The sequence below is a fragment of the Saimiri boliviensis genome (genome assembly GCF_048565385.1).
Source record: "Saimiri boliviensis isolate mSaiBol1 chromosome 1 unlocalized genomic scaffold, mSaiBol1.pri SUPER_1_unloc_4, whole genome shotgun sequence".
Classification (NCBI taxonomy): Eukaryota; Metazoa; Chordata; class Mammalia; order Primates; family Cebidae; genus Saimiri; species Saimiri boliviensis.
Window position 1 is genome coordinate 358,555 of NW_027412487.1, and position 24,991 is coordinate 383,545.

Sequence of the window (24,991 nt, forward strand, 5' to 3'; positions counted from 1 at the left end):
GGTTGCAGTGAGCCAAGATCCCACCACTATTCTCCAGCCTGGGTGACAAGAGTGAAACTCCATCTCACAAAAAATAAAAACAAAAAGAAATCTCTACAACACTTAGCCATCACTCCCAAATCTCTCCACCACCAATCACCCATCCCCTATACATAGACAACCATTAATCTATATTCTCTCTCTCAAGATTTGCCTATTCTGTATGTTTCATATAAATGGAATTATAGAATATATGGTTTTTTTTTGTAATTGTCTTCTTTCACTTAGCGTATTATAACATGGAGCCATACTTAATTTCTTTTCATTGCCAAATGGTATTGTCTTGTATTAACATGTCTCATTTTATTTATCTAGTAATCAGTGAATTGACATTTAGGTTGCTTCTGTAATAGCCACAATAACGTTTTGGCTATTATGAATAATGCTGCTGTGGACATTCATGTATAAATTATTGTATATATTTATGTTTTCCTTTCTCTTGAGTATATACCTAGGAAAGAATTGCTGGATTACATAGTAACTCTGTGTTTAACTGTTTGAGGCACTTCTAGACTGTTGTCCAATGTGACCGCACCGTTTTACATTTCCATCAGCAGTATATGAGGGTATAAAGTGAATCACATTCTTTCAGATAAGAAGGCAGATGCTTTTGTTTTGCTTTGAGCTTTCTATGTGGTATTAATAGAGTCATAGATAGAAAATGCAAACTCATTCTCCATAGCACTCACTTTATTATTATTATTATTATTATTTTTTTTTTTTTTTTTTGAGACAGAGTTTCGCTCTTATTACCCAGGCTGGAGTGCAATGGCGCTATCTCGGCTCACCGCAACCTCTGCTTCCTGGGTTCAGGCAATTATCCTGCCTCAGCCTCCCAAGTAGCTGAAATTACAGGCATGCGCCACCATGTCCAGCTAGTTTTTGTATTTTTAGTAGAGACGGGGTTTCACCATATTGACCAGGATGGTCTCGATCTCTTGACCTTGTGATCCATCCGCCTCGGCCTCCTAAAGTGCTGGGATTACAGGCTTGAGCCACCGCTCCCGGCCTATTATTATTATTATTATTATTATTTTGAGACAGAGTCTCGCTCTGTTGCCCAGGCTGGAGTGCAGTGGTGGCATGATCTCGGCTCACTGCAACCTCCACTTCTCGGGTTCAAGCAGTTCTCCTGTGTCAGCCTCCCGAGTATCTGGGATTACAGGCACCTACCACCATGCCCAGCTAATTTTTATATTTTTAGAAGGGACAGGGTTTCACCATGTTTGCCAGGCTGGTCTCAAACTCCTGACCTCATGCGATCTGCCTGCCTTGGCCTGCGAAGTGCTGGGATTAGAGGCATGAGCCACTGTGCCCGACCTCACTGACTTTATTTCTAAAGTGTAATGTTTCCTACCCTTTTTATTTAATTTCACTGTTTTTAAAAATGGAGTCTACCCTTTAAGGGTTGACCTGACACACAAATATGGAATCAAATTACTAAGAGACTAAAAGATGACCTGGTGACTATGTGAATATCATGCTGTTTTTATTAAAACCTCATGAATAGACTCCTAAAAAGAGGGATCTTCTATCCTGTTCTGAATATTAGTAGGCAAAGACTTTTCACATTATGGAGAGATAAATTATTAGTGCAGTCTAGAAGGATGATGTTCTAAATTAGAGAACAGTGGCCCACTAACTTTCAGAAAGACTATATCCCCTCCAAGAAATAGCATGATGAAAAACTGCTAGGTGGTTGGACTTGAAATGTTGGAAAGACTTGAAAGTACTGGCAGGCCGGGCGCGGTGGCTCAAGCCTGTAATCCCAGCACTTTGGGAGGCCGAGACGGGTGGATCACGAGGTCGAGAGATCGAGACCAACTTGGTCAACATGGTGAAACCCCGTGTCTACTAAAAATACAAAAAATTAGCTGGGCATGGTGGTGCGTGCCTATAATCCCAGCTACTCAGGAGGCTGAGGCAGGAGAATTGCCTGAACCCAGGAGGCAGAGGTTGCGGTGAGCCGAGATCGCGCCATTGCACTCCAGCCTGGGTAACAAGAGCGAAACTCCGTCTCAAAAAAAAAAAAAAAAAAAGAAAGTACTGGCAGGATAGGGGGTAAGACTAATTGTGACTAAATTTTGGTGCAAACCCCTTAGAGTATGCCTTGGAAGTCAGTAAACTTAGAGGGAGGAAAAAAAAGCAAATAGATAATTTCTTTCTAGCAAGGGAGTTACCCTCTAGAAAATAGATCTGGAAATGATGAATCCTGCCATTTCTCCTATCCTTGGTCCCCAAAAAGGAGGGAGGAAACCTGCATATTTTGGTCAACAGTTTGGTGAATTTAAAGCCTCATGGAGAGGCAAGCAAACCATTAGTTTTCTGTAGACACTTGATTATGCACCAAGAATTGGGACTGTCGTGAAACCAATAGGGGTGGAGGGGTAATTATTCTCTCTGCAAGGTTTTGGCAGCCCAGCTGCAGTGGAAAAACAGGAAATGTGTATGTTGGAGGAAAATGGTAAACACTGGGTAAAATTTAACAACAAAGGATGTGTTGTCTCTATTAACTTTCTGCTAATATTAAATTATAGGGTACAGCTCAAAGGCAGGAAATAAGGAAAATATTGTGGATGGGTAAATTGATCCAGCAGCTCACTAGGAAACATGGAGGATAGCAAGAGAGTGTTTAATTTTAGACAAGCATTTGGGAACATTTCCAGCTGTCTGTCTGTCTCTCTCTCTCTCTCTCTCTCTCTCTTTCTTTTTAACAGATTTATTAAGATAAAAATTCATGTAACATACAGTCCACTCATTTCAAGTGTACAACTGTGTTTTTTAGTATGTTCATAGAGTTTTGCAACCATCGTCAGTCTAATTTTAGAATATTTTTGTTCCCCTTAAAAAGAAACCCATATTTGTTAGCTGTCATCCTCCATTCTACTCTGCTCGTAGCCTTAGGCAACCACTAATCTATTTTCTGTCCCTATAGATTTGCCTATTTGGACATTTCATATCAATGAAATCATACAATTGATGGTCTTTTGTGATTGGCTTCTTTCAGGTCTAGTCAGGTGAAGCAGTAAGAGTAGAAAAGGATCAAAGAAATCTGTAACTGGTTGTGATTAATTAATTGTAAATACCACTGCACTGGAACATGATGTTTTTAAGGTTCATTTGTATTGCAGTATGAAGCAGTACTTCAGTCCTTTTTATTGCCAAAAACTATGCTGTTAAATGGATATACCACATTTTACTTATCCATTCGTCCGTTGATGGATATTTGGGTCATTTTCACCATTTGACTTTTATGAATAATGCTGCTATAAACATTGGTGTACACAATTAGTTTTTGTGTGAACCTACGTTATCATTTCTTTTGCCTACTTACACCTTGGAGTGGAATGCTGGATCATATTGTAACTGTATGTTTAACCTTTTGAGGACCTGCCAAACTTTTCTGAAGCAGCTACACCATCTACATTCCCACCAGCAATATATGAGAGCTCCATTTTCTCTACATCTGACCAAAAACGTGTTACCTGTCTTGCCTTTTTTATTATAGTCCTCCTAGTGGGAATAAAGTAGTATCTCGTTGTCCTTTTGATTTATGTTTCCTAATGACTAATGATATTGAACAGCTTTTCAAGTGCTTATTGGCTATTTTCATGTCTTTGAAGAAATGTCTATTAAGACCCTTTGTCCATTTTTTTTTTTTTTTCTGAGATGGAGTCTTGCTCTGTCTCCCAGGCCAGAATGCAGTGGTGTGATCTCAGCTCACTGCAACAACCTCTGCCTCCCAGGTTGAATCGATTTTACTACCTCATGTAACTTGGATTACAGGCAGGTGCTACCACACCCAGCTAATTTATGTCTGTTTTTAAGTTGGGTTATTGTGTTTTCATTATTGATGAGTTGAGGGATGGGCTCCTGGCTTTACAAACAGCTCACTCCAGAGAAATCCTCCTCACTGATCTGTCTCTCCATACTTTTTTTTTTTTTTTTTTTTGGAAACAGAATTTTGCTCTTGTTGCCTAAGCTGGAGTGCAATGACGCAGTCTCTGCTCACTGCAACCTCCACCTCCCAGGTTTAAGCGATTCTCCTGCCTCAGCCTCCCCAGTAGCTCAGATTACAGGCACCTGCCACCACACCCAGGTAATTTTTTGTATCTTTTAATAGAGACAGGGTTTCACCATCTTGGCCAGGCTGGTCTCAAACTCCTAACTTCAGGTGATCTACCTGCTCCGGCCTCCCAGAGTGCTGGGATTACAGGTGTGAGCCACTGTGCCCCGCCCATAATTATTTTATATTTTTTGAGATGGAGTCTTGCCCTGTCACCCAGGCTGGAGTGCAGTGGTACCACCTCAGTTCACTGCAACCTCTTCCTCCCAGGTTCAAGTGATTCCTTGCCTCAGCCTCCCAAGAAGCTGGGATTACAGGCACCAGCTACCACACCTGGGTAGTTTTTGTATCTTTAGACTAGAGACGGGGTTTTGCTGTATTGCCCAGGCTGGTCTCCAACTCCTGACCTTAGGTGATCTGCCTGCCTCGGCCTCCCAAAGTGCTGAGATTATAGGCATGAGCCACCATGCTCAGCCCTTTCATACGTTTGATCCTTCTCTCCCCTCTTTCTGGAAGAGCAGTTTTTATAATCCCCAATCTGTTCTCATCTGAGTTTGGTGTCTTCCTTTGGAGTGTGGGTCTATTTTATCTTGGTACCTCACTTGGCATTTTCACCTTGACAGCTCCTGTCAGGGCCATCATTGCTACCACCCACCCAGTCAGTGGCCACCCCAGAGGCTGTGCGCTAGCTGCAGAGCAGCCCATGTCACCTTTACACACTATGCTGATCAGACTGGAGCTTATCTGATTTTTCTGATCATAGCAGAATTCAAAGTTAAAAAATAGAAGTTAGACTAAATAAGGCACAATGATAAGAGAATGCCAGCAGAGAGAAACAAGAAAGAACACCAAAAAACTACTCAAAAAGGGCATAAAAATTTGAAAAGCAAAGTTTGTTGGGGCCGGTATGTTCAGTATACTTTGTTTAAAAAAGGCAGGGATTTCATGTTAGAAATAGTTCCTCCTAGGGTCGGGCACAGTGGCTTAAGCCTGTAATCCCAGCACTTTGGGAGGCCGAGGCTGACAGATCACTTGAGGTCAGGTGTTCAAGACCAGCCTGGCCAACATGGTGAAACCTCGTCTCTATTAAAAATACAAAAAAATTAGCCTGGCATGGTGGCCTCAACTCTTTGAAAATTGTATGGTGGGAACAGTTATGGGGGAGGCCTTTTTACTCTTGCATCCTTCACTCCAGCAGGGAGTAGAGCAGGTGGTTCTGATAGCTCTGGAGGGCCAGATGGAAGGTTCTCCACATGTAGGTGCATACATAGGTACTGAATTGAATTGAAAACTTGGCATAGCCACCTGTACTTTATGTGCATAAATGACTCTCACTTCTATATATGTACCTTATATCTGGTAAAATTATCTAAGACATAAAGGAGATACGCAGCTCAAAACATTTTAGTCGGGAGGTTCCCCATTCTCTCCTGCTCTGAATGCCTTAGGCCTGATCCCTAGAATGCTTAAATTCTTTTGTCCTCCCTTGTATGAGAAGGATTAATAGGGTATTTCTATGCCTCGAGGTGAAGGGAGGCCTAGATTGCACAGAGATCGGTTCTAGGTAGGACAATATAAGAGAGTTAGAATTCCTTATTTGGACATTTTTTTGTTCTTAAGAGGACTGGCAAGATTCTGAAATGGGGAAAATGTTTCCTTTTAGTATTCTTCACAGTACTTGCCTGACACTCTTGAAATGTTAGGGTAGGAAAGACTAGGGGGCACTAAATTAGTTTATTTTCTACGTTCTCATTTCCATTTTGTCTCTCTGTTTCCAGATTCAGGGAATCTTGACTTTCATTATCCAAGTCTTTTCTCCATCTAATCTTAATGAATTTCTAATTATTCTGTCAGATTGGATATTTGACTCCTCTTTCTGAATTTTTAATTAGATTTGCAGAGTAAATTAGAATAATAGAATCTTAGAACTGGAAGGAACTTCAGAAATAATTTAGTATAACCTCTCACTTTTTAAATAGACTTTATTATTATTTTTTGAGATGGAGTTTTGCTCTGTCGCTCAGGCTGGAATGCAGTGGTACGATCTCAGCTTATTGCAGCCTCTGCCTCCTGGGTTCGAGTGATTCTCCTGCCTCAGCCTCTGAGTAGCTGGAATTACTGCTGGGATTACAGGCGTGTGCCACCACATCCGGCTAATTTTTGTATTTTTAGTAGAGGCAGGTCTTCGCCATGTTGGCCGGGTTGGTCTTGAACTCCTGATTTCAGGTGATCTACCTCAGCCTCCAGAAATGCTGGGATTACAGATATGAGCCACCACACCTGGCCAATAGACTTTATTTTTTAAGAGTAGTTTTAGGTTTACAGAAAAATTAAGTGGAAAGTATAGGGAGTTCCCATATATCTGTCTCCAGACAGCTTGGTACATTTGTTATAATTGATGAACCCACATTAATGCCTCGGTATCATCCCAAGTCCATAGTTTACATTGGGGTTCACTTTTGGAGTTGTGTAGTCTAGGAGTGTTGACAAATTAACCCCTCATTTTGTAGTAAAGAAAATAAAATCCAAAAGATTTCGTGAAGTGATCTGTTCCAAATCATACAGCAGGGGAGTGGCAGCAGGTCCAGGGACCAAACTTTCCTTCTCTTTCACTCTCCTTTTCTGTGTTTAGAAAAGATCATGTTTGCACATGGTACAAATTTAAGAAGGACAAAAAACTTTTTAGTGAAAAGTTAGTCTCCATCTAACCTTGGTTCCTCCACTGGCAATCATTCTTTCTGGAAGTGTCCATGTGTAATTGAACTGTGACCTTGAATTACAAGGAAAAGATCAAAAGAAGTATCCTTCAAGGTTGTGGGAATTGCAAATGTTAGCTCTTCTAAGTGCTTTGGTTCAGACTCTGTGGTATGGTTTAGCACCTTTGAGCCAGCCAGACCTAGGTTGGAATCTGTCTCCAAAGTTGACTGTCCATGTGACTTTAGGTGACTCATTTAACACTTGAGTTGTGGGGATGAAATAAGGTAACTTGGTGGGTTCATGGCATATTGTAGCACATAAGTGCTCAAAAAACTGTCAGTTCTCTTTTGGTTCTGGGAAACTTGTTTTTTAAAAAGACGATCTTATGCAATATGTTCTGAAAGCATGCACAGTGCAAAATACTTGCTATATTAGGTAACTTGCCTTGTTCTTTTTCCTCTCACAAGTCTTAATTACACTCAGCAAGTGCATTAGAAGTTCTGGAACACTACTATCAAAAAGATCACTGTAATGTTTTAGAAGGCTGTATTTGACTAGTTTAATCTTTAGGAGGTGTAAAATCAAGTTCCAGCCTGTACTGAATTTCAGTGTTAGGATTCAGTCGCTTGATTCCGAATAGGCCCGTCATGTTTGTATTCCCACACATGTATATCCCTGTAAAAGATAAGCCCATAAGTTAAGAAAATATTTCCATTCACAATAGCATCAAAAATATAAAACATTCAGGAAGAAATCTAACATTTATATGGAGTATGTATTTCACAAAATCATTTAACATAAGTTATCTTAATTGGTCCTTATGCCAAAAGCTTGATGCCTACATTATAAATGAGCAAATGGAGACTAAGAGAGATTTAAATATCTTATCCATATTCACTCACTTAATATGTAATTTGGGGCAGTCACAAAGGTGACAGAGACAAAATTCACACCCAAATTTCCTGACTACTGACTTCTCTGTGCTCTTTCAACTACTCTGCAGTAGTCTCTAAGGGACATGCTTAGCAGTGTTATGGAAGTTTATGAAATGAGAAATGGAGCACGTGGCCGGGTACAGTGGCTCATGCCTGTAATCCCAGCACTTTGGGAGGCCAAGGTGGGTGGATCACTTGAGGTCAGTAGTTCAAGACCTGCCTGGCCAATATGGTGAAACCCTATCTCTACTGAAAATACAAAAATTAGGCTGGGTGCAGTGGTTCACACCAATAATCCAAGCACTTTGGGAGGCCAAGGCAGGTGAATCACCTGAGGTCAGGAGTTCAAGAACAGCCTGGCCAGCATGGCAAAACCCTGTCTCTACTACCAAAAAAAGAAAAAAAAAGGAGCCAGGCATGGTGGCAGGTGTTTCTAATCCCAGCTACTCGGGAGGCTGAGGCAGGAGAATTACTTGAACCTGGGAGGCAGAGGTTGCAGGGAGCTGAGATTGCACCAGTGCACTCCAGCCTGAGCAACAGAGCAAGACTCCATCTGGAGGCGAGGTGGGGAGGAACCACAAAGATTTTTGGTAGGCTGAGTGGGGTGGTTGGATCACCTGAGGTCAGGAGTTGAAGATCAGCTTGGCCAACATGGTGAAACCTCATCTCTATTAAAAATACAAAAATTAGCCGGGTGTGGTTGCAGGTGCCTGTAGTCCCAGCTACTTCAGAAACTGAGGCAGGAGAATCCCTTCTACCTGGGGTGGTGGTGGTGGTAGTGGTTTTGTTTTGTTTGCCTTGAAATAGAAACACGTTTATTCTTAAATGTGTTTTGTTGTTGTTGTTGTTGTTGTTGTTTACCATTTTGATTCCACCCAGTTTTTTCTTTCTTTCTCTCTCTTTTTTTTTTTTTTTTTTTAAAGACGGAATTTCAGTCTTGTTACCCAGGCTGGAGTGCAATGGTGCGATCTTGGCTCACCGCAACCTTCGCCTCCTGGGTTCAAGCAATTCTCCTGCCTCAGCCTCCTGAGTAGCTGGGATTACAGGCACGTGCCACCATGCCCAGCTAATTTTTTGTATTTTTAGTAGAGACGGGGTTTCACCATTTTGACCAGGATGGTCTCGATCTGTTGACCTCGTGATCCACCCGTCTCGGCCTCCCAAAGTGCTGGGATTACAGGCGTGAGCCACCGCGCCTGGCTCTTTCTTTCTCTTTTAAATTTTTTAGCTAATCCTTCAAAAATTCCATCCTCCAGATATGGAAGTTAGATGCTGTACAAGCCTAAAGTCCAGCTTTGCTCAGTCTGCTCTCCCCTTCCAGGCCTGAAGTTCTTTGATTCTGCTGTTAATTAGCACTGATGGAATTGCCTCTAGCTACAGCTTAAGAAAGGAAGGAAGAGAGGAAGGGAGGGAGAAGGAAATGTGAAAGGCAAGCCGGGAAGAGGGAGGAAAAGGAATGGAAAAGGGAAGGAGGGAGGGAAAGGAAAGAGGGAAGAAAGAGGCAAGGAGGGAGCGAGGGACGATGGGAGAAAGGAAGGATGGGAGGAAGGTAAGGAGAAAGGGAAAGAAAAAGGAAATGCATAGGGCATTGTAACTTCCCCCCAAAAATAGAGCTTTTGAGAAAATAAACAGGAGCCTGCTTTGTTCATTTATTCTTTGATTCAAGTCACAAAACATTTATTAAGTATTTAATGAAAGCCAGACACTTTGCCAGACACTTACAAATACACAAATGATTAAGAGCTAACTGCTGCCTTCAAGGAACTCCTAGTCAGGTAGACAGAGTTACAGTAGTGTGTGGGCCATAGCTAAGATCATCCTACCACTTATTGCAGAGCAGCCCTCTAAGCTTAGATGAAGGATTGTAAGGCTTAACCGCAGACACCTCATGTCATAGCTGGCTGAGGTACAGTCAGAAAGGAATGTGGAAATCCCCAGACTGCCACTGGGGTTGTTGGTACCAGTTTGTATCCTTGTCTAATCTGTCTTCATTGATCTACATTGGCCCCTGACTTTGCCCTTCAGCTCTTCCTACATGTTATATTTGAAAAGCCACAGGTAAGTGGAGGTTCAACCTTTTTTGTTTTGTTTTTTTGTTTCTTGAGACGAAGTCTCTCTGTTGCCCAGGCTGGAGTGTAGTGGCGCAATCCTAGCTCACTGCAACCTCTGCCTTCCAGGTTCAAGGGATTCTCCTGCCTGAGCCTCCCGAGTAGCTGGGAGGCTCCACCAGGAGGAGGCGCCACCACCACACCCTGCTAAGTTTTTGTATTTTTAGTAGAGATGGGGTTTCACCATGTTGGCCAGGATGGTCTTGAACCCCTTACCTGAGGCGGCCTTCCAAAATGTGGGGATTACAGGCATGAGCCACTGCGCCTGGCCAGGTTCACCCTTTTTTCCAATCATCCTTTCGCTTACCCCTAGAGAGGCTTTTATCATACCACACAATTGAAAAGCTACCTTCAGAGTCTCCCCCTTCACTGCTTCAGCTTTCCCATATCTTGGTATTTTGTTTGGGGATCCCTAGTTGTAGAAATACCTAGAGTAACCTAACCAGAAAACCTTTCAACTGAACACAATTTCACCTTTAAAGGGCTAACTTCAGGACTGATAGCATAACAGAAAGCATATGAGGCAGGGTTAGAAACTTGTTACATCTGGTCATGTTGAAGCTTCAGTTGTTTTGGATTTTTTTTTTTTTTTTTTTTTGAGTGGTGGTTAATTGTTTTCAACTAGTTTCACCTCTTAATGATTGAGGTGCCAAAAGGAGTGAAGGATATGAGCAAACTTGCAGTCAAGTCAGAGAATCATAGATGAGATACAAAAGAGGCCTTACAGCTCCATTCATCCAACCTTGTTTTACACGAAAGGAAGCAGACTCAGAGAAGTCCACTTAGATCCTTCATCTAAGCTTAGAGGGCTCCTCTGCAATAAATGGTAGGATGATCTTAGCTATGGCCCACACACTGCTGTAACTCTGTCTACCTGACTAGGAGTTCCTTGAAGGCAGTGGAAATATTTATAAATAACTCTATTTGAAACATACTCTGCCGTTATACTGCTGAAAAAGGAAACTTTTGCCAGGCACAGTGGCTCACGCCTGTAATCCCAACACTTTGGGAGCCTGAGGCAGGCGGATCAAGAGATCGAGGCCATCCTGGCCAACATGGTGAAACCCCATCTCTACTAAAAATACAAAAATTAGCTGAGTGTGGTGGCGCATGCCTGTGGTCCTGGCTTCTCGGGATGAGGTAGGAGAATCGCTTGAACCCAGGAGGCGAGGTTGCAGTGAGCCGAGATTGTGCCATTGCACTCCAGCCTGACGAGAGAGTGAGACGCCACCTCAAAAAAAAAATAAAAGGAAACTTTCAGTGATACACTTCTTAGGAGCATTTTTATCATAGGTAGTTAAGTAGAAATAATACCAAAAAAAAATGAATGAGTGAATGAATGAACAGTGGAAGAGTAAAATATATGACAGGCTTATTACGGAGGAGGTGGAATTTGAGCTGGGTCAGTTTAATAAGCACCATTGCATATCTTTCGTCTCCAAAATCAGTCTGGTCATTGCATAGCAGTGCTTAAGGCAGATAAAATTAAAAATTATGTATTTTTATTATTTTTAAATGTGAATTATATACAGTTTTGTGAAACTGATTTTGATTATTGATTTTTATTTTCAGATGACTAGTCTAAAACTTTTTATTTAATTTTTATTTTACTTATTTGAGACAGTGTCTCATTCTGTCACCCAGGCTGGAGTGCAGTAGCTGTGATCTCAGCTCACTGCAAGCTCCACCTCCTGGGTTCAAGCAATGATTCTCCTGTCTCAGCCTCTCAAGTACCTGGAATTACAGGCCCACCCCACCACACGTGGCTAATTTTTGTATTTTTAGTAGAGATAGGGTTTCATCATGTTGGTCAGGCTGGTCTCAAACTCTGGTACTCAAGTGATCCTCCCTCCTCAGCCTCCCTAAGTTTTGGGGTTACAGATATGAGCCACTACACTCAGCCCAAAACTTTTATTTTTTATTTTAATTAATTTTTTAGAGGCAGAATCTTGCTCTGTTGCTTGGACTAGAGTACAATGGCTCACTGCAGCCTCAAACTCCTGGGCTCAGGATATCCTCTTGCCTCAGCCTCCTGAGTAGCTGGGTGTACAGGCGTGCACCACCTTGCCCAGCTAATTTTTGCTTTTTGTAAAGATGAGGGTCTTGCTATGTTGCCCAGGCTGGTCTTGAACTCCTGGGCACAAGGGATCTTCCCATCTCAGCCTCAAAGTGCTGGGATTTTAGGCATGAGCCATTGCACCCAGCCCAAAACTTGTAAATGATACGTGTACTTCCATCAGGGAAGTTTAAAGGGAGTTAGATTTTAGCTCAGTACAGAAGAAATTTACTATTAGTGTTGGAAAGTAGGTGACAATTGTGTATGTATCAAGGAAAGGCCATTGACATTCTTTAAGATACTGTACCAGCCTGGCCAAGATGATGAAACTTCGTCTCTACTAAAATTAGCCAGGCATGGTGGCACATGCCTGTAGTCCCAGCTACTTGGGAGGTTGAGGTTGCAGTGAGCTGAGATCATGCCACCTGCACTCCAGCCTGGGTGACAGAGTGAGACTCCATCTAAAAAAAAATGATACGAATAAAAGAGATATGTAGAAAACATTTATTTATCAGATTGAACCAAAAGGAAACCATAATTCTAAGTCTTTTCACTAAGAAAAAAAAAAGTCCTATTTCTCTGTTTCTGTGAACTTAATAGATGCTAGTTGGTAAATTGATAAGGGTTATTCTATTTTTTTGAGACAGCTTCTTGCTCTGTTGCCCAGGCTGGAATGCCATGGTGTGATCTTGACTCACTACAACCTCTGTCTCCTGGGTTCAAGTGATTGTCCTGCCTCAGCATCCTGAGTAGCTGGGATTACAGGCGTGCCCTCATCACTATCCATTTAACCTGCTTTACTTTCTGCCTAGCACTTGTCACTACTTGGTATTATATAGTCGTTTCTTGCCTGTCTTTCCAATTAGAATATTAGCTCCTTGAAGCAGATACATTGTTCAGCACCATATCTGCAGAGCTGCAAGTGTGCTAGCACAAAAATGGCACTCAGTACACATTTGTTGAACCTTTATATAAAAATAAATAATATATATGTATAAATAGCTGTACGTTACTTTCCAAATATAAAAGTAGTACTTGTTCCTTGTAAGAAGATAAAAGTGTAAGGGGGCCGGGCGCGGTGACTCAAGCCTGTAATCCCAGCACTTTGGGAGGCCGAGGCGGGTGGATCACAAGGTCAAGAGATCGAGACCATCCTGGTCAACATGGTGAAACCCCGTCTCTACTAAAAATACAAAAAAAATTAGCTGGGCATGGTGGCGCGTGCCTGTAATCCCAGCTACTCAGGAGGTTGAGGCAGGAGAATTGCCTGAACCCAGGAAGCGGAGGTTGCGGTGAGCCGAGATTGTGCCATTGCACTCCAGCCTGGGTAAGAAGAGCGAAGCTCCGTCTCAAAAAAAAAAAAAAAAAAGAAAAAGAAAAAGAAAAAGAAAAGTGTAAGGAAGAAGCAAAGAAAAAACTACGGGAATTTTTTTTTTTTTTTTTTTTTTTGAGACAGTGTTTCATTCTTGTTGCCCAGGCTGGAGTGCAATGGCGTGATCTCTGCTCACTGCAACTTCCACCTCCTGGGTTCAAGCAATTCTCCTGCCTCAGCCTCTCAAGTAGCTTGGATTACAGCTGTGCCACCACGCACAGCTAACTTTGTTTTGTTAGTAGAGACAGGGTTTCACCACGTTGGTCAGGCTGGTGTCAAACTCCTGACCTCAGATGACCCACCCACCATGGCCTCCCAAAGTGCTGGGATTATAGGCATGGGGCACAGCCTCTGGCCAAGTTAGAGGAGTTTATCAACAACAACTCTTACCCCTAAGGAGTGTGCTCAATTGAGTTCATGTTAAAGTTTGGGGTGCTTTCGCCCTATCAAGCTAGTAAATAATGAAGACTTAACTCCATTTGTTTTTTTTTTTTTTTTGGTTGTTGTTTTGGGGTTTATTTATTTATTTATTTTGTACAAAAAATCCTGGTAAGGAAGGATGGCTCCACAGAGATTACCTCTGAGAACACAGGATCCAAAGCTGAACAATAAGTCCTTACGTTATCTGGGGAATCTCTTCTTTTGCCTCTTGTAATTGGTGATATCATCATTGGGCCTGCACATGACTTCTGAATGCTGCTGTACACAGTGCTTCATTTAGTTGGGCTTATGGAGATTAGATCATGCACAGGAAGCTGGTTCCTTGGCTAACAGACTCCAGAGAGGAGTCAGGGGCTTAAGGGATGTGAAAAATTAGTACTGATTTTAAAGAGACAGGATTCGCTGGGAAAGCACAGAGATTTTTTTCCAGCTCGTGAAAGTGCCTCCATGATCTTTAGTTTCTTATGAACAACATTGATTCCTATTTCAATACTCTTTCTATAAATAAGGGCCTCTTTAAGCTTCCCTTCCCTCACCTTTATTTTATTTTATTTATTTTTAATAGAGATGGGGTCTCACCGTGTTGCCTAGGCTGTTCTCAAACTCCTGGGCTCAAGTGATCCTCCCTCCTTGGCATCGCTAAGTATGGAGATTACAGGTGTGAACCATCTCACTGGGCCCCCTTCACCCTCAAAATAGGGCTGTTAATTCTGACTTCGTGAGACTGTTATAATTTTAACAAGCTAACTCTTTAAAGAATCTAGCATAGTACTTGGAAGATAAAAACCTATTGTAGGTCCTGGAACATATACCATGAGCATAATCATTGTCAGCTCCTTTTCTTTCTCTTTTTACCATTGTCACTGTCCATACTATCAGGTTGTAATTAACTTATTATAACAGAATTACATTTTGAAATCCCATTGTGTTTAATTGGCGTTTTGAATAATGTTTTTGCACTTCTTAAGATACTTTCAGTTATCTGCTTTATCGTTATTATTGGTTTACTTGGCTTGATGCAGTGGCTGGTGCTTGTAATGCCAGCACTGTGGGAGGACAAGGCAGGAGGATTGCTTGAGCCCAGGAGTTCGAGACCAGCCCAGGCAACATGCCAAAACCCCATCTCTACTAAAAATACAAAAAACTAGTTGTGCATGTTGGTGTGTGCCTTTGGTCCCAGCTATCCAGGAGGCTGAAATAGGACTATTGCTTGAGCTTAGAGATCGAGGCTGCAGTGAGCTATGATTTCACCACTACATTCTAGCCTGGGTGAGAGAGACCACATCTTAAATAATAATAAAAATAATATGTTTACTTGTTTTAGTCTTCTCATATGTTACAAGCAATATGAAGATAATGACCCTTACTGATTTTTATATTTACTACCATACCTAGAACTGTACTTTGGACTCAGTGAGTGTTCAGTAAAAGTTTGTTGAATTCAGTGCATTTGTGCTGGCCTTATTGAAAGGTACAACTAAAATATGCAACATTATGATTGTTAATAAAAGTCACCATCTTTGGCTGTGAACCAAATCTCTATTAAAAAAAAAAAAAAAGTCACCATCCGCACACACTTGTCTTTTTTTTTAAAATTCTTTTCATAGTCAACATCTCACACACTTAACTGTGTAGAGCCAGTACAGATCTAGGTGAACAGTGCAATTACTTTTTTTTTTTCTTTCTTTCTTTCTTTTTTTTTTTTTTGTAGAGATGGGATTTCTCCATGTCGGTTAGGCTGGTCTCGATCTCCCAACCTTAGGTGATCCACCCACCTTGGCCTCCCAATGTGCTGGAATTACAGGCATGAGCCACCGTGCCCAGCCACTTTTCTTTTTTTTAAGAGACAGGGTCTTGCTCTGCCACCCAGGCTGGAGGGCAGTAGCATAATCATAGCTTATTGCAGCTTTGAATTCCTGGGCTCAAATGATCTTCCTGCCTCAGCCTCCCAAGTAGTTGGGACTGTAGGCGTGCACTATCACACCTGGCTAATTTTTAAATTTTTTTTGTAGGGATGGGGTCTTGCTCTGTTGCACAGCTGGGCTTGAACTCCTGGCCTCAAACAATCCTCCCTCCATGACTTCCAAAAATGCTGGGATTACAGACATGAGTCATTGTGCCCAGCTCTACAGTATAATTTCTTTGAACATTTGTAGAATTAGGGAGAATAGGACATGTCCATGTGTTGGTCACATCTTAAGAGTGATGAATCTCGAGTAAGAAATGTTTTGGGGCCGGGCGCAGTGGCTCAAGCCTGTAATCCCAGCACTTTGGGAGGCCGAGGCGGGTGGATCACGAGGTCAAGAGATCGAGACCATCCTGGTCAACATGGTGAAACCCCGTCTCTACTAAAAATACAAAAAAATAAGCTGGGCATGGTGGCGCGTGCCTGTAATCCCAGCTACTCAGGAGGCTGAGGCAGGAGAATTGCCTGAACCCAGGAGGCGGAGGTTGCGGTGAGCCGAGATCGCGCCATTGCACTCCAGCCTGGGTAACAAGAGTGAAACTCCGTCTCAAAAAAAAAAAAAAAAGAAATGTTTTGGGTTTGGTTTTGTTTGATTTTTCAAATCTAGTTTTAAGTTTTTCCCTTTGGTAGTAATTACTTGTTTCTAATAGCAGGGTCTTCAGCAGAAGGCCTGTTATCAAATAATTAAACAATAGGCAGATTAGGAAACTCAGACATAGTCAAAAGTAGGAAAGGAAGAGGTCAGAAAATGGGTTGGTTGACCCATTCTAGGCAGTTCTAGAGACTGCACACATGAAATGCTGCTGCTCCAGTTCCCTCTCTTGTTTTAGCCTGTCTACCAAACTCAAATGGTTTCATTGCCATATCTCAGCATATCCTTGGAGCTAAAATAGTATGATTAGGGTGAGATATTGCTTAAGACACTGAGCCCTGGCCAGGCATGGTGGCTCACACCTGTAATCTCAGCACTTTGGGAGGCTGAGGTGGGAGGATCACAGGGTCAGGAGTTCGAGACCAGCCTGGCTAACATGGTGAAACCTCGTCTTTACTAAAAATAGAAAAATTAGCTGGGCTTGATGGCACATGCCTATAATCCCAGCTACTTGGGAGGCTGAGGCAGGAAAATTGCTTGAACCTGGGAGGCAGAGGTTGCAGTGAGCCGAGATCATACCATTGCACTCCAGCCTTGGCAACAAGAGTGAAACTCCCTCTCGAAAAAAAAGACACTGAGCCCTGCTAGGTGTCTGGTATGTGATTCTCATTGCTCTGGCCAGGCAGTCATGGGATTATTCTTCACCATTTCCTTTTCCCTAGGTGTACGTGGTTGGGAATGAACCTTTAACAGTTTTGATGGATTCTCTGCTTCCAGTCCTGGGAGTTCTTTTTCTTCTCTACTGTTTTACTAAGCAGAGTGTATCTCACATAAGGTAAACAGTCAAGAGACCCTTATTTGTTTGTAAATAGAATTTTATTTGTTTATAAATTGTGACACCTTTTTTGCATGTTGTTTTTGTTCTTATTTTGAATATAAGACTTTGCCACTTTGAAATTACCATTTTCTTTCAGTCAGAAAAGCACTGGGCTCTTCCTATTTTGCTCATCTAGAAAAGAAAGAGAATTTTGCAGATCCCAGAGCACTGGATACAGTTTTTAGAATGACTTTCCTCAGCCTCTGTCCTGGATCTCAAAGATAAAATCTCTGTTTACATGTATAAACATGCCACTTTTTGATCAGCGAGAAATGCTACAGTAACTTGTCTAGGAAGGTGGAAATAGGGGATGGATCATAATGACTTTGTGGGGAGTTAGAAAACAAGTTGGGAAATCTAGATCTGAATGTGGCACTTTGTAATTTAGCCTGGGATTTGGTGTTGGTGATGCAGTGTGTTGTTTAGAAAGAAGGGATTTCTTCGTCATCCAGAAAATACTCCTTTGTCATAGTATTTAAGTATTAGCTCCATTCATTTTGTATCAGCTCCATTTTTACAGTAATTTATGTTGTTTCTTCCTCCAGGTAATAGTTATCCTATGTCAAGTCCTACAGAATTATGATTTTTGGTGTTTGGTGATCCCCGCATGTAATCCAATATACAATAATAGTACCTTCTTCACAGAGTTATTGTGAAGACTAAATATGCATTAATGTGTTTAGCACAGTCCCCGGCAAATAGTAAGCTCAGTAAATGGTAGCTATCATTATCACCATTGCTAAGTGGTGGAGGAAACACCATCTTTTGTACTATTCAAAGCTTACATAATGTTCTCGGCTCTTCAGTTTGGGTCAGCACACCATTGTAGCCCGCAGCCACGACGGCAATGACAAGAGAGAATACAGTGGAAGAGGGAGACTGTACATCTGTGAACTTGGTTTCAAGGGACAGTCCACAAAATAACTCTTGTTTTTGTTTTTGGTTTTTTTTGAGACAGAGTCTCACTCTGTCACCCAGACTTGGGGGCAGTGGCGTGATCTCCGCCCCCTGGGTTCAAGTGATTTTCCTGCCTCAGCCCCCTGGGTAGCTGGGATTACAGGCACCTGCCACCATGCCAGGCTAGGTTTTGTGTTTGTTTGTTTTTTTGGTTTTTGTTTTTTTTGTTTTTTGGTGGTTTTTTTTTGAGCAGAGTCTCACTCTGTCACCCAGGCTGGAGTGCAGTGGCTTGATCTCAGTTCATTGCAACCTCTGCCTCCCAGGTTCAAGCAGTTCTCCTACCTCAGTCTCCCAAGTAGCTGGGATTACAGGTGCCTGCCACCATACCCCACTAATTTTTTGTATTTTTAGTAGAGATGGGGTTTCACCATGTTGGCCAGGATGGTCTCAATCTCTTGATGTCGTGACCCACCTTCCAAAGTGCTAGGATTACAGGCATGAGCAACTGCTTCTGGCCAGTTTTTGTGTTTTTAGTAGAGACGGGGTTTTACCATGTTGGCCAGGCTGATATTGAACACCTGACCTCAGATGATTAATCTGCCTCAGCCTCCCAAAATGCTGGGATTACAGGTGTTAGCCACTGTGCCAGACCTCTTGTTTTTGTTTTAAAACCCAAGTTCTCACAGCACTGTCATGTTCTCATCAGAGACTGACGAGGAGCGTGTGAACATTGATTTAGTTCCTCTCCTAGTTGACTGGCACAGATTGAAGGGGTTGAGGAATCAGTGATATTTTGTTGATATGCTGCTTCTTGGTGTCCAGCTATTAGTCCTGCTGAGAGTAGATGGTTTTTATCCGTGTATACTTTCTCTGACAGTGCCTGATGCAAAGGCAGTAGTTCACTTGGAATTACCAAAAAAAAAAAAAAAAAAGGAAAAAGAAATCACGTGGGGCTCTTGTGGCATATCAGGGTTGCTTCCAGAGCCAAGGATTAGTCAGTCATTGAATTTCAGGATATTTGCATTCTGAAATTCACAAGAAGCATACTTGCCTCTCCTTCATTTCAGTAGTACTAGGAAATTGTGCCAGCATTTAGAATGCAGTGGAACCTGACAGCCTTTCTTTCTTTTTTTATGTTAGCTTGTTAGATGCATGGAGTAAGATGACAAGCTCATTCATAACTGCTTTTTCTGCCAGGTCACTTTGCCAAGAGATCTTATTATGGATTCTGGGGAAGCTGGAAAGGAAGAAGGCAATTGCCAGCCTGAAAGGATTTGCAGGGTTGGACAAAGCTGTGCCCTCTCTCCATTCTCTGTGTCAGTTTAGAGTCGCCACTCAAGGTGGCATTATGATTACCATCAAAGAGGCCATTAGGTGAGTCCACCCATCCATTACTGTCTCTCTTCAGATTTAATTTTGCCTAAAAGGCCATTCAGTGATTCAACCACTAAGGGGTGCTGATAGAAAAGAAACCAGAAACTCGTGTCGCTGAGGTGCCTGCTGTTTATATTCTCTAAATGAAATGTGAGCCTTAATTAATCCTCCAGGTTTTTTCCAAGGTGCCTGCTAATAATTGGTGCAGTTTACTGGAGCCTCACAGCTCTGCATCATAACAAGCCCACTTACTCCACCATCTTTGCCAGTTAATCAAAGTAAAGGACAGACACATGTTCACCCTTAACACCGTAATAATCCAATTCTCTTTCTGACTCTCAAAATGGTATATGTGTGTGTTTATAGTGAGACTTATTCCTGAGGGAAATTGTCTAATAGCTATCTTTTGTGCTCATTTTATGATGGAGATTTCTCATAGGTATTGATTAGAAAATACTTAATAAATATTAGTGGAATGGATCATTTATTTCTCCAACATCTCACAATTGTATATTTTATTTTATTTTATTTTATTTTATTTTATTTTTTTGAGACGGAGTTTCGCTCTCGTTACCCAGGCTGGAGTGCAATGGCACAATCTCGGCTCACTGCAACCTGCGCCTCCTAGGTTCAGGCAATTCTCCTGCCTCAGCCTCCTGAGTAGCTGGGATTACAGGCACGCGCTACCATGCCCAGCCAATTTTTTGTATTTTTAGTAGAGACGGGGTTTCACCATGTTGACCACGTTGGTCTCGATCTCTTGACCTCGTGATCCACCCACCTCGGCCTCCCAAAGTGCTGGGATTACAGGCTTGAGCCACCGCGCCCGGCCAACAATTGTATATTTTAAATTATTTCCACTTTCTGGATAATCTGATGTTATTACCTCAGAACATAAATTCCTGTTGGTCATAATCCATGTAATATTAATGGATAACAGCTATCCTGTTTGGATTTCACATCACATTCAAAGTGCTGCTGTGTGTTGAGGTATTGAAATATTATATATTCATAGTTAACTTGGTATAGTTTTAAAACACCTCTTCAGTTTGATGGACTTGAGGAAAATAGAAAAACTCATAGATTGCAAACAAAATTATCAATACAAACTCAAACTGCCATTCTGCCTAGCAACAGTTCTCAAGAAGATGTTTTTGGCCAGGCACAGTGGCTTACACCTGTAATCCCAGCACTTTATGAGGCTGAGGCAGGTGGATCACCTGAGGTTAGGAGTTTCAGACCAGCCTGGCCAACATGGTGAAACCCCATCTCTATTAAAAATACAAAAATTACGCCAGACATGGTGGCTCACACCTGTAATCCAGCACTTTGGGAGGCCAAGGTGGGTGGATCATGAGGTCAAGAGATCGAGACCATTTTGACCAACATGGTGAAACCCTGTCTCTACTACAAAATACAAAAAAATTAGCTGGGTATAGTGGTGTGCGCCTGTACTCCCAACTACTCGGGAGGCTGAGGCAGGAGAATTGCTTGAACCCAGGAGGCGGAGATTGCAGTGAGCTGAGATTGCACCACTGCACTCCAGCCTGGTGCCTGGCAACAGAGCAAGACTCTGTCTTAAAAAAAAAAAAAAAAAGAGGGCCAGGCGCAGTGGCTCACGCCTGTAATCCAAGCACTTTGGGAGGCCGAGGTGGGTGGATCACGAGGTCAAGAGATCGAGACCATCCTGGTCAACATGGTGAAACCCTGTCTCAACTAAAAATACAAAAAAATTAGCTGGACATGGTGGTGCGTGCCTGTGTTCCCAGCTACTCAGGAGGCTGAGGCAGGAGAATTGCTTGAACCCAGGAGGCGGAGGTTGCGGTGAGCCGAGATCACACAATTGCACTCCAGCCTGGGTAACAAGAGTGAAACTCCGTCTGAAAAAAAAAGAAAAAGGCCTGGCGTGGTGGCTTACACCTGTAATGCCAGCACTTTGGGAGGCCGAGGCGGGTGGATCATGAGATCAAGAGATCTAGACCATTCTGGTCAACATGGTGAAACCCCGTCTCTACTAAAAATACAAAAATTAGCTGGGCATGGTGGTGCACGCCTGTAGTCCCAGCTACTCAGGAAGCTGAGGCAGGAGAATTGCTTGAACCCAGGAGGCAGAGGTTGCAGTGAGCAGAGATGGTGCCATTGCACTCCAGCCTGGATAACAAGAGCGAAACTCCAACTCAAAAAAAAAAAAAGCCATAAAAATACAAAAATTAGCCAGGCATGGTGGTTCATGCCTGTAGTGCTGGCTACTTGTGAGGCTGAGGCACAAGAATTGCTTGAACCGTGAGGCAGAAGTTGCAGTGAGCTGGGATTGCATCACTGCACTCCAGCTGGGGTAACAGAATGAGACTCTCAAAAAAAAAAAAATGGGTCTGGCTCAGTGGCTCATGCCTGTAATCCCAGCAGTTTGGGAGGCCCAGGTGGGTGGATCAGTTGAGGTCAAGAGTTCAAGACCACCCTGGCCAACATGGTTAAACCCCATCTCTACTAAAAATACAAAAATTATCCAGTTGTGGTGGCAGGTACCTGTAGTCCCAGCTACTCGGGAGGCTGAGGCAAGACTGTTACTTGAACCTGGGAGGTGGGGGTTGCACTCCAGCCTGGGGGACAGAGCAAGACTCTGTAAAGAAACTCTATAAGAGCAGCTTGGATTTTGTGATCTTTAGATCTAGAGTTTTTACTTTTCTGGAATTAAATATAATTGTTTGGAATTCACTTTTTATTGTTGAAATTTTAAGAGTAGTACTTAAGATAATTGTCCTGTGTTTTTGTTTTGTTTTGTTTTTGAGGCCGAGTCTGGCTCTGTCACTCAAGATGGAGTGCAGTGGCACAATCTCAGCTCACTGTAAGCTCTACCTCCCGGGTTCAAGCAATTCTCCTGCCTCAACCTCCCAAGTAGGTGGGACTACAAGCACCCGCCACCATGCCCAGCTATTTTTTGTATTTTTAGTAGAGACGGGGTTTCACTGTGTTGGCCAGGCTGGTGTTGAACTCCTGACCTTGTGATCCACCTGCCTCAGCCTCCCAAAGTGCTGGGATTACAGGCCTGAGCCACCTCACTCGGCAACATCCGTCATTTTTTTCTCAATTTAGCCTGAAAAAAATTTATTTCATTGGTCACAGAAATAACACATATTCTTTGTATAATACAAAAAGCACATGAAGAAAACAAAAGTCAACCAGTGTCTTATTTCCTGTTCACATTGTATTAGCATTTTGCTTTTTAGTACATCTTCAATGCCTTTGTATTTGTTTACATGATGATGTGGTATAATAATATATATCTTGGGCTGGTTTCAGTGGCTCATACTGGTAATTCCAGCACTTTGGGAGGCCAAGGTGTAAGGACTGCTTGAGAACAGGAGTTTAAGACCAGCCTGGGCAATATAGCAAGACCCCATTTCTTAAAAAAAAAAAAAAAAAAGTGAAAAAGTGTGTATGTGTATGTGTGTATATGTGTACATATATATATATTTATCATATATATGTATACATATACATATATACGTATATATATACATATACATATATATATACACACATAGTATCTCGGTCTCTTCACCTGTCGGAAGAATTAAAGACTAAAAGCCATAGCACCTCATGAGAAAGTACAAAAATTTCTTGACCAGCCTGGGCAATATGTCAGAACCTAGTCTCTACAAAAAAATACAAAAATTAGTTGGTCGTGATAATGCACCTCTGTAGTCCCAGTTGCTTGGGAGGCTGAAGTGGGAGGATTGCCTCAGCCTTGGAGGTTGAGGCTGCAGTGAGCCATGAACGAACCACTGCACTCCAGCCTAGGCAACAAGTGAGACCCTGTCTCAAAACAAGCAAACAAACCTTGAAATTTTTGCAGTAATCATAGCACTGGTATAGGCAGATTTTGTAAGACCACCCTGGCCTTGGCAATCACATTCAACCTACTCATTTTTCCGAACCTTTATGCATTTTCCTGTTTCAGTTAATTGGTTCGTTTCAGTTGAGGTTGACTACATGTCTTCCCATGATGATCATGTCTTCTGCTGCCCATAACTCTTCAGTGGCTCATCAGAAAAAAGTCAGAGTTCCTTTAAAAAAAAAAATTAAAGCTGCCAGGAAAAATTAAAATACAATTAAAAAGTCAGAGTTCCTTTGAATGACATCTAAGGCCCTTTGTGATTTTTTTTTTCCTTTTTTTTTTTTTTTTTTTTTGCCCTCTGTGATCTAGCCTCACTTTGTAGCCGTCTCGTTCTTTGTTTTTCCTCAGGACCCAGAATATCTGCATGTAACTTATACTTTAATTCCTCCTTGCTTTTTTTTTTTTTTTTTTTTTTTTTTTGAGACGGAGTTTCGCTCTTGTTACCCAGGCTGGAGTGCAATGGCGTGATCTCGGCTCACCGCAACCTCCGCCTCCTGGGTTCAGGCAATTCTCCTGCCTCAGCCTCCTGAGTAGCTGGGATTACAGGCAGGCGCCACCATGCCCAGCTAGTTTTTTGTATTTTTAGTAGGGACGGGGTTTCACCGTGTTGACCAGGATGGTCTCGATCTCTTGACCTTGTGATCCACCCGCCTCGGCCTCCCAAAGTGCTGGGATTACAGGCTTGAGCCACCGCGCCTGGCTTCCTCCTTGCTTTTGCAACTTATGAAATAATAGTAATTCTTCAACATCCAGCTTTTTTTTTTTTTTTAGAAATGAGATCTGCCGGGTGCAGTGGCTCACGCCTGTAATCCTAACACTTTGGGAGGCCGAGGTGGGTGGATTGCCTGAGCTCAGGGGTTTGAAACCAGCCTGGGCAACAGGGTGAAACCCCATCTCTACTAAAATACAAAAAATTAGCCAGGCATGGAGGTGTGCATCTGTGGTACTAGCTACTCAGGAAGCTGAGGCAGGAGAACTGTTTGAACCCAGGAGATGGAGGTTGCAGTGAGCTGAGATCGTGTCACTGCACTCCAACTTGGGCAACAGAGTGAGACTCCATCTCCAAAAAAAAAAAAAAAAAAAAGAACTGAGATTTTGCCATGTTGTCTGTTGGCTGGAGTGCAGTGGCTGTTCATAGTTGTGATCATAATGTATTACAACCTCAAACTCCTGAGCTCAAGCAGTCTCCCTGCCTCAGCCTCCTAGTACACTACAGGTGTGTACCACTGTGTCCGGCTAACATCCATCTTCATGAATCTTTCCCTATTCGAGCAAATGACCATGCAGGACATAATAGACTTCTTTATGAGAATCAATACTTTTTTCAGAATGGAGAAATAAGTTAAATAAATTTGGGGGATCTTTTTAATGATTGTTTGGACATCACATGTTACTTTAGGAGATTTCCGTGGGGTTTAAAAATATGTGTATCTCTGGTGACACTGCCAAGGTTAATTTTACCCTTCATTGCAGTGACGAAGATGAAGATGAAGCCCTGTACCAGAAGGTATGCTCAGAGCAGGACCGGGTGGAGCATCTTGGGGACTTGCTGTCTCTCTGCCAAGAATGCGGTTTGGCAGGAGACTTCTTCATCTTCTGTTTGAAAGTAAGAAGTACAAGTAGTTCCTGGTCATTGTTATTCCAGGGGAGTTTCAGGAGACCCTTTGAATTTT

At 42.3% G+C, this 24,991-nt stretch overlaps 1 protein-coding gene across 3 annotated transcripts in view; it reads left to right on the top strand.

Moving 5' to 3' along the window:
* LOC101050040 (transport and Golgi organization protein 6 homolog) overlaps window positions 1-24,991 on the top strand; it is a 151,224-nt gene that overhangs the window by 43,270 nt on the left and 82,963 nt on the right. For all 3 annotated transcript variants that reach the window (XM_074392472.1, XM_074392471.1, XM_074392473.1), the window contains 3 exons: window positions 16,995-17,107; window positions 19,244-19,420; window positions 24,792-24,924. In XM_074392472.1, the coding sequence (XP_074248573.1) occupies window positions 16,995-17,107; window positions 19,244-19,420; window positions 24,792-24,924 (423 nt within the window). The remainder of the gene's footprint in view (window positions 1-16,994; window positions 17,108-19,243; window positions 19,421-24,791; window positions 24,925-24,991) is intronic.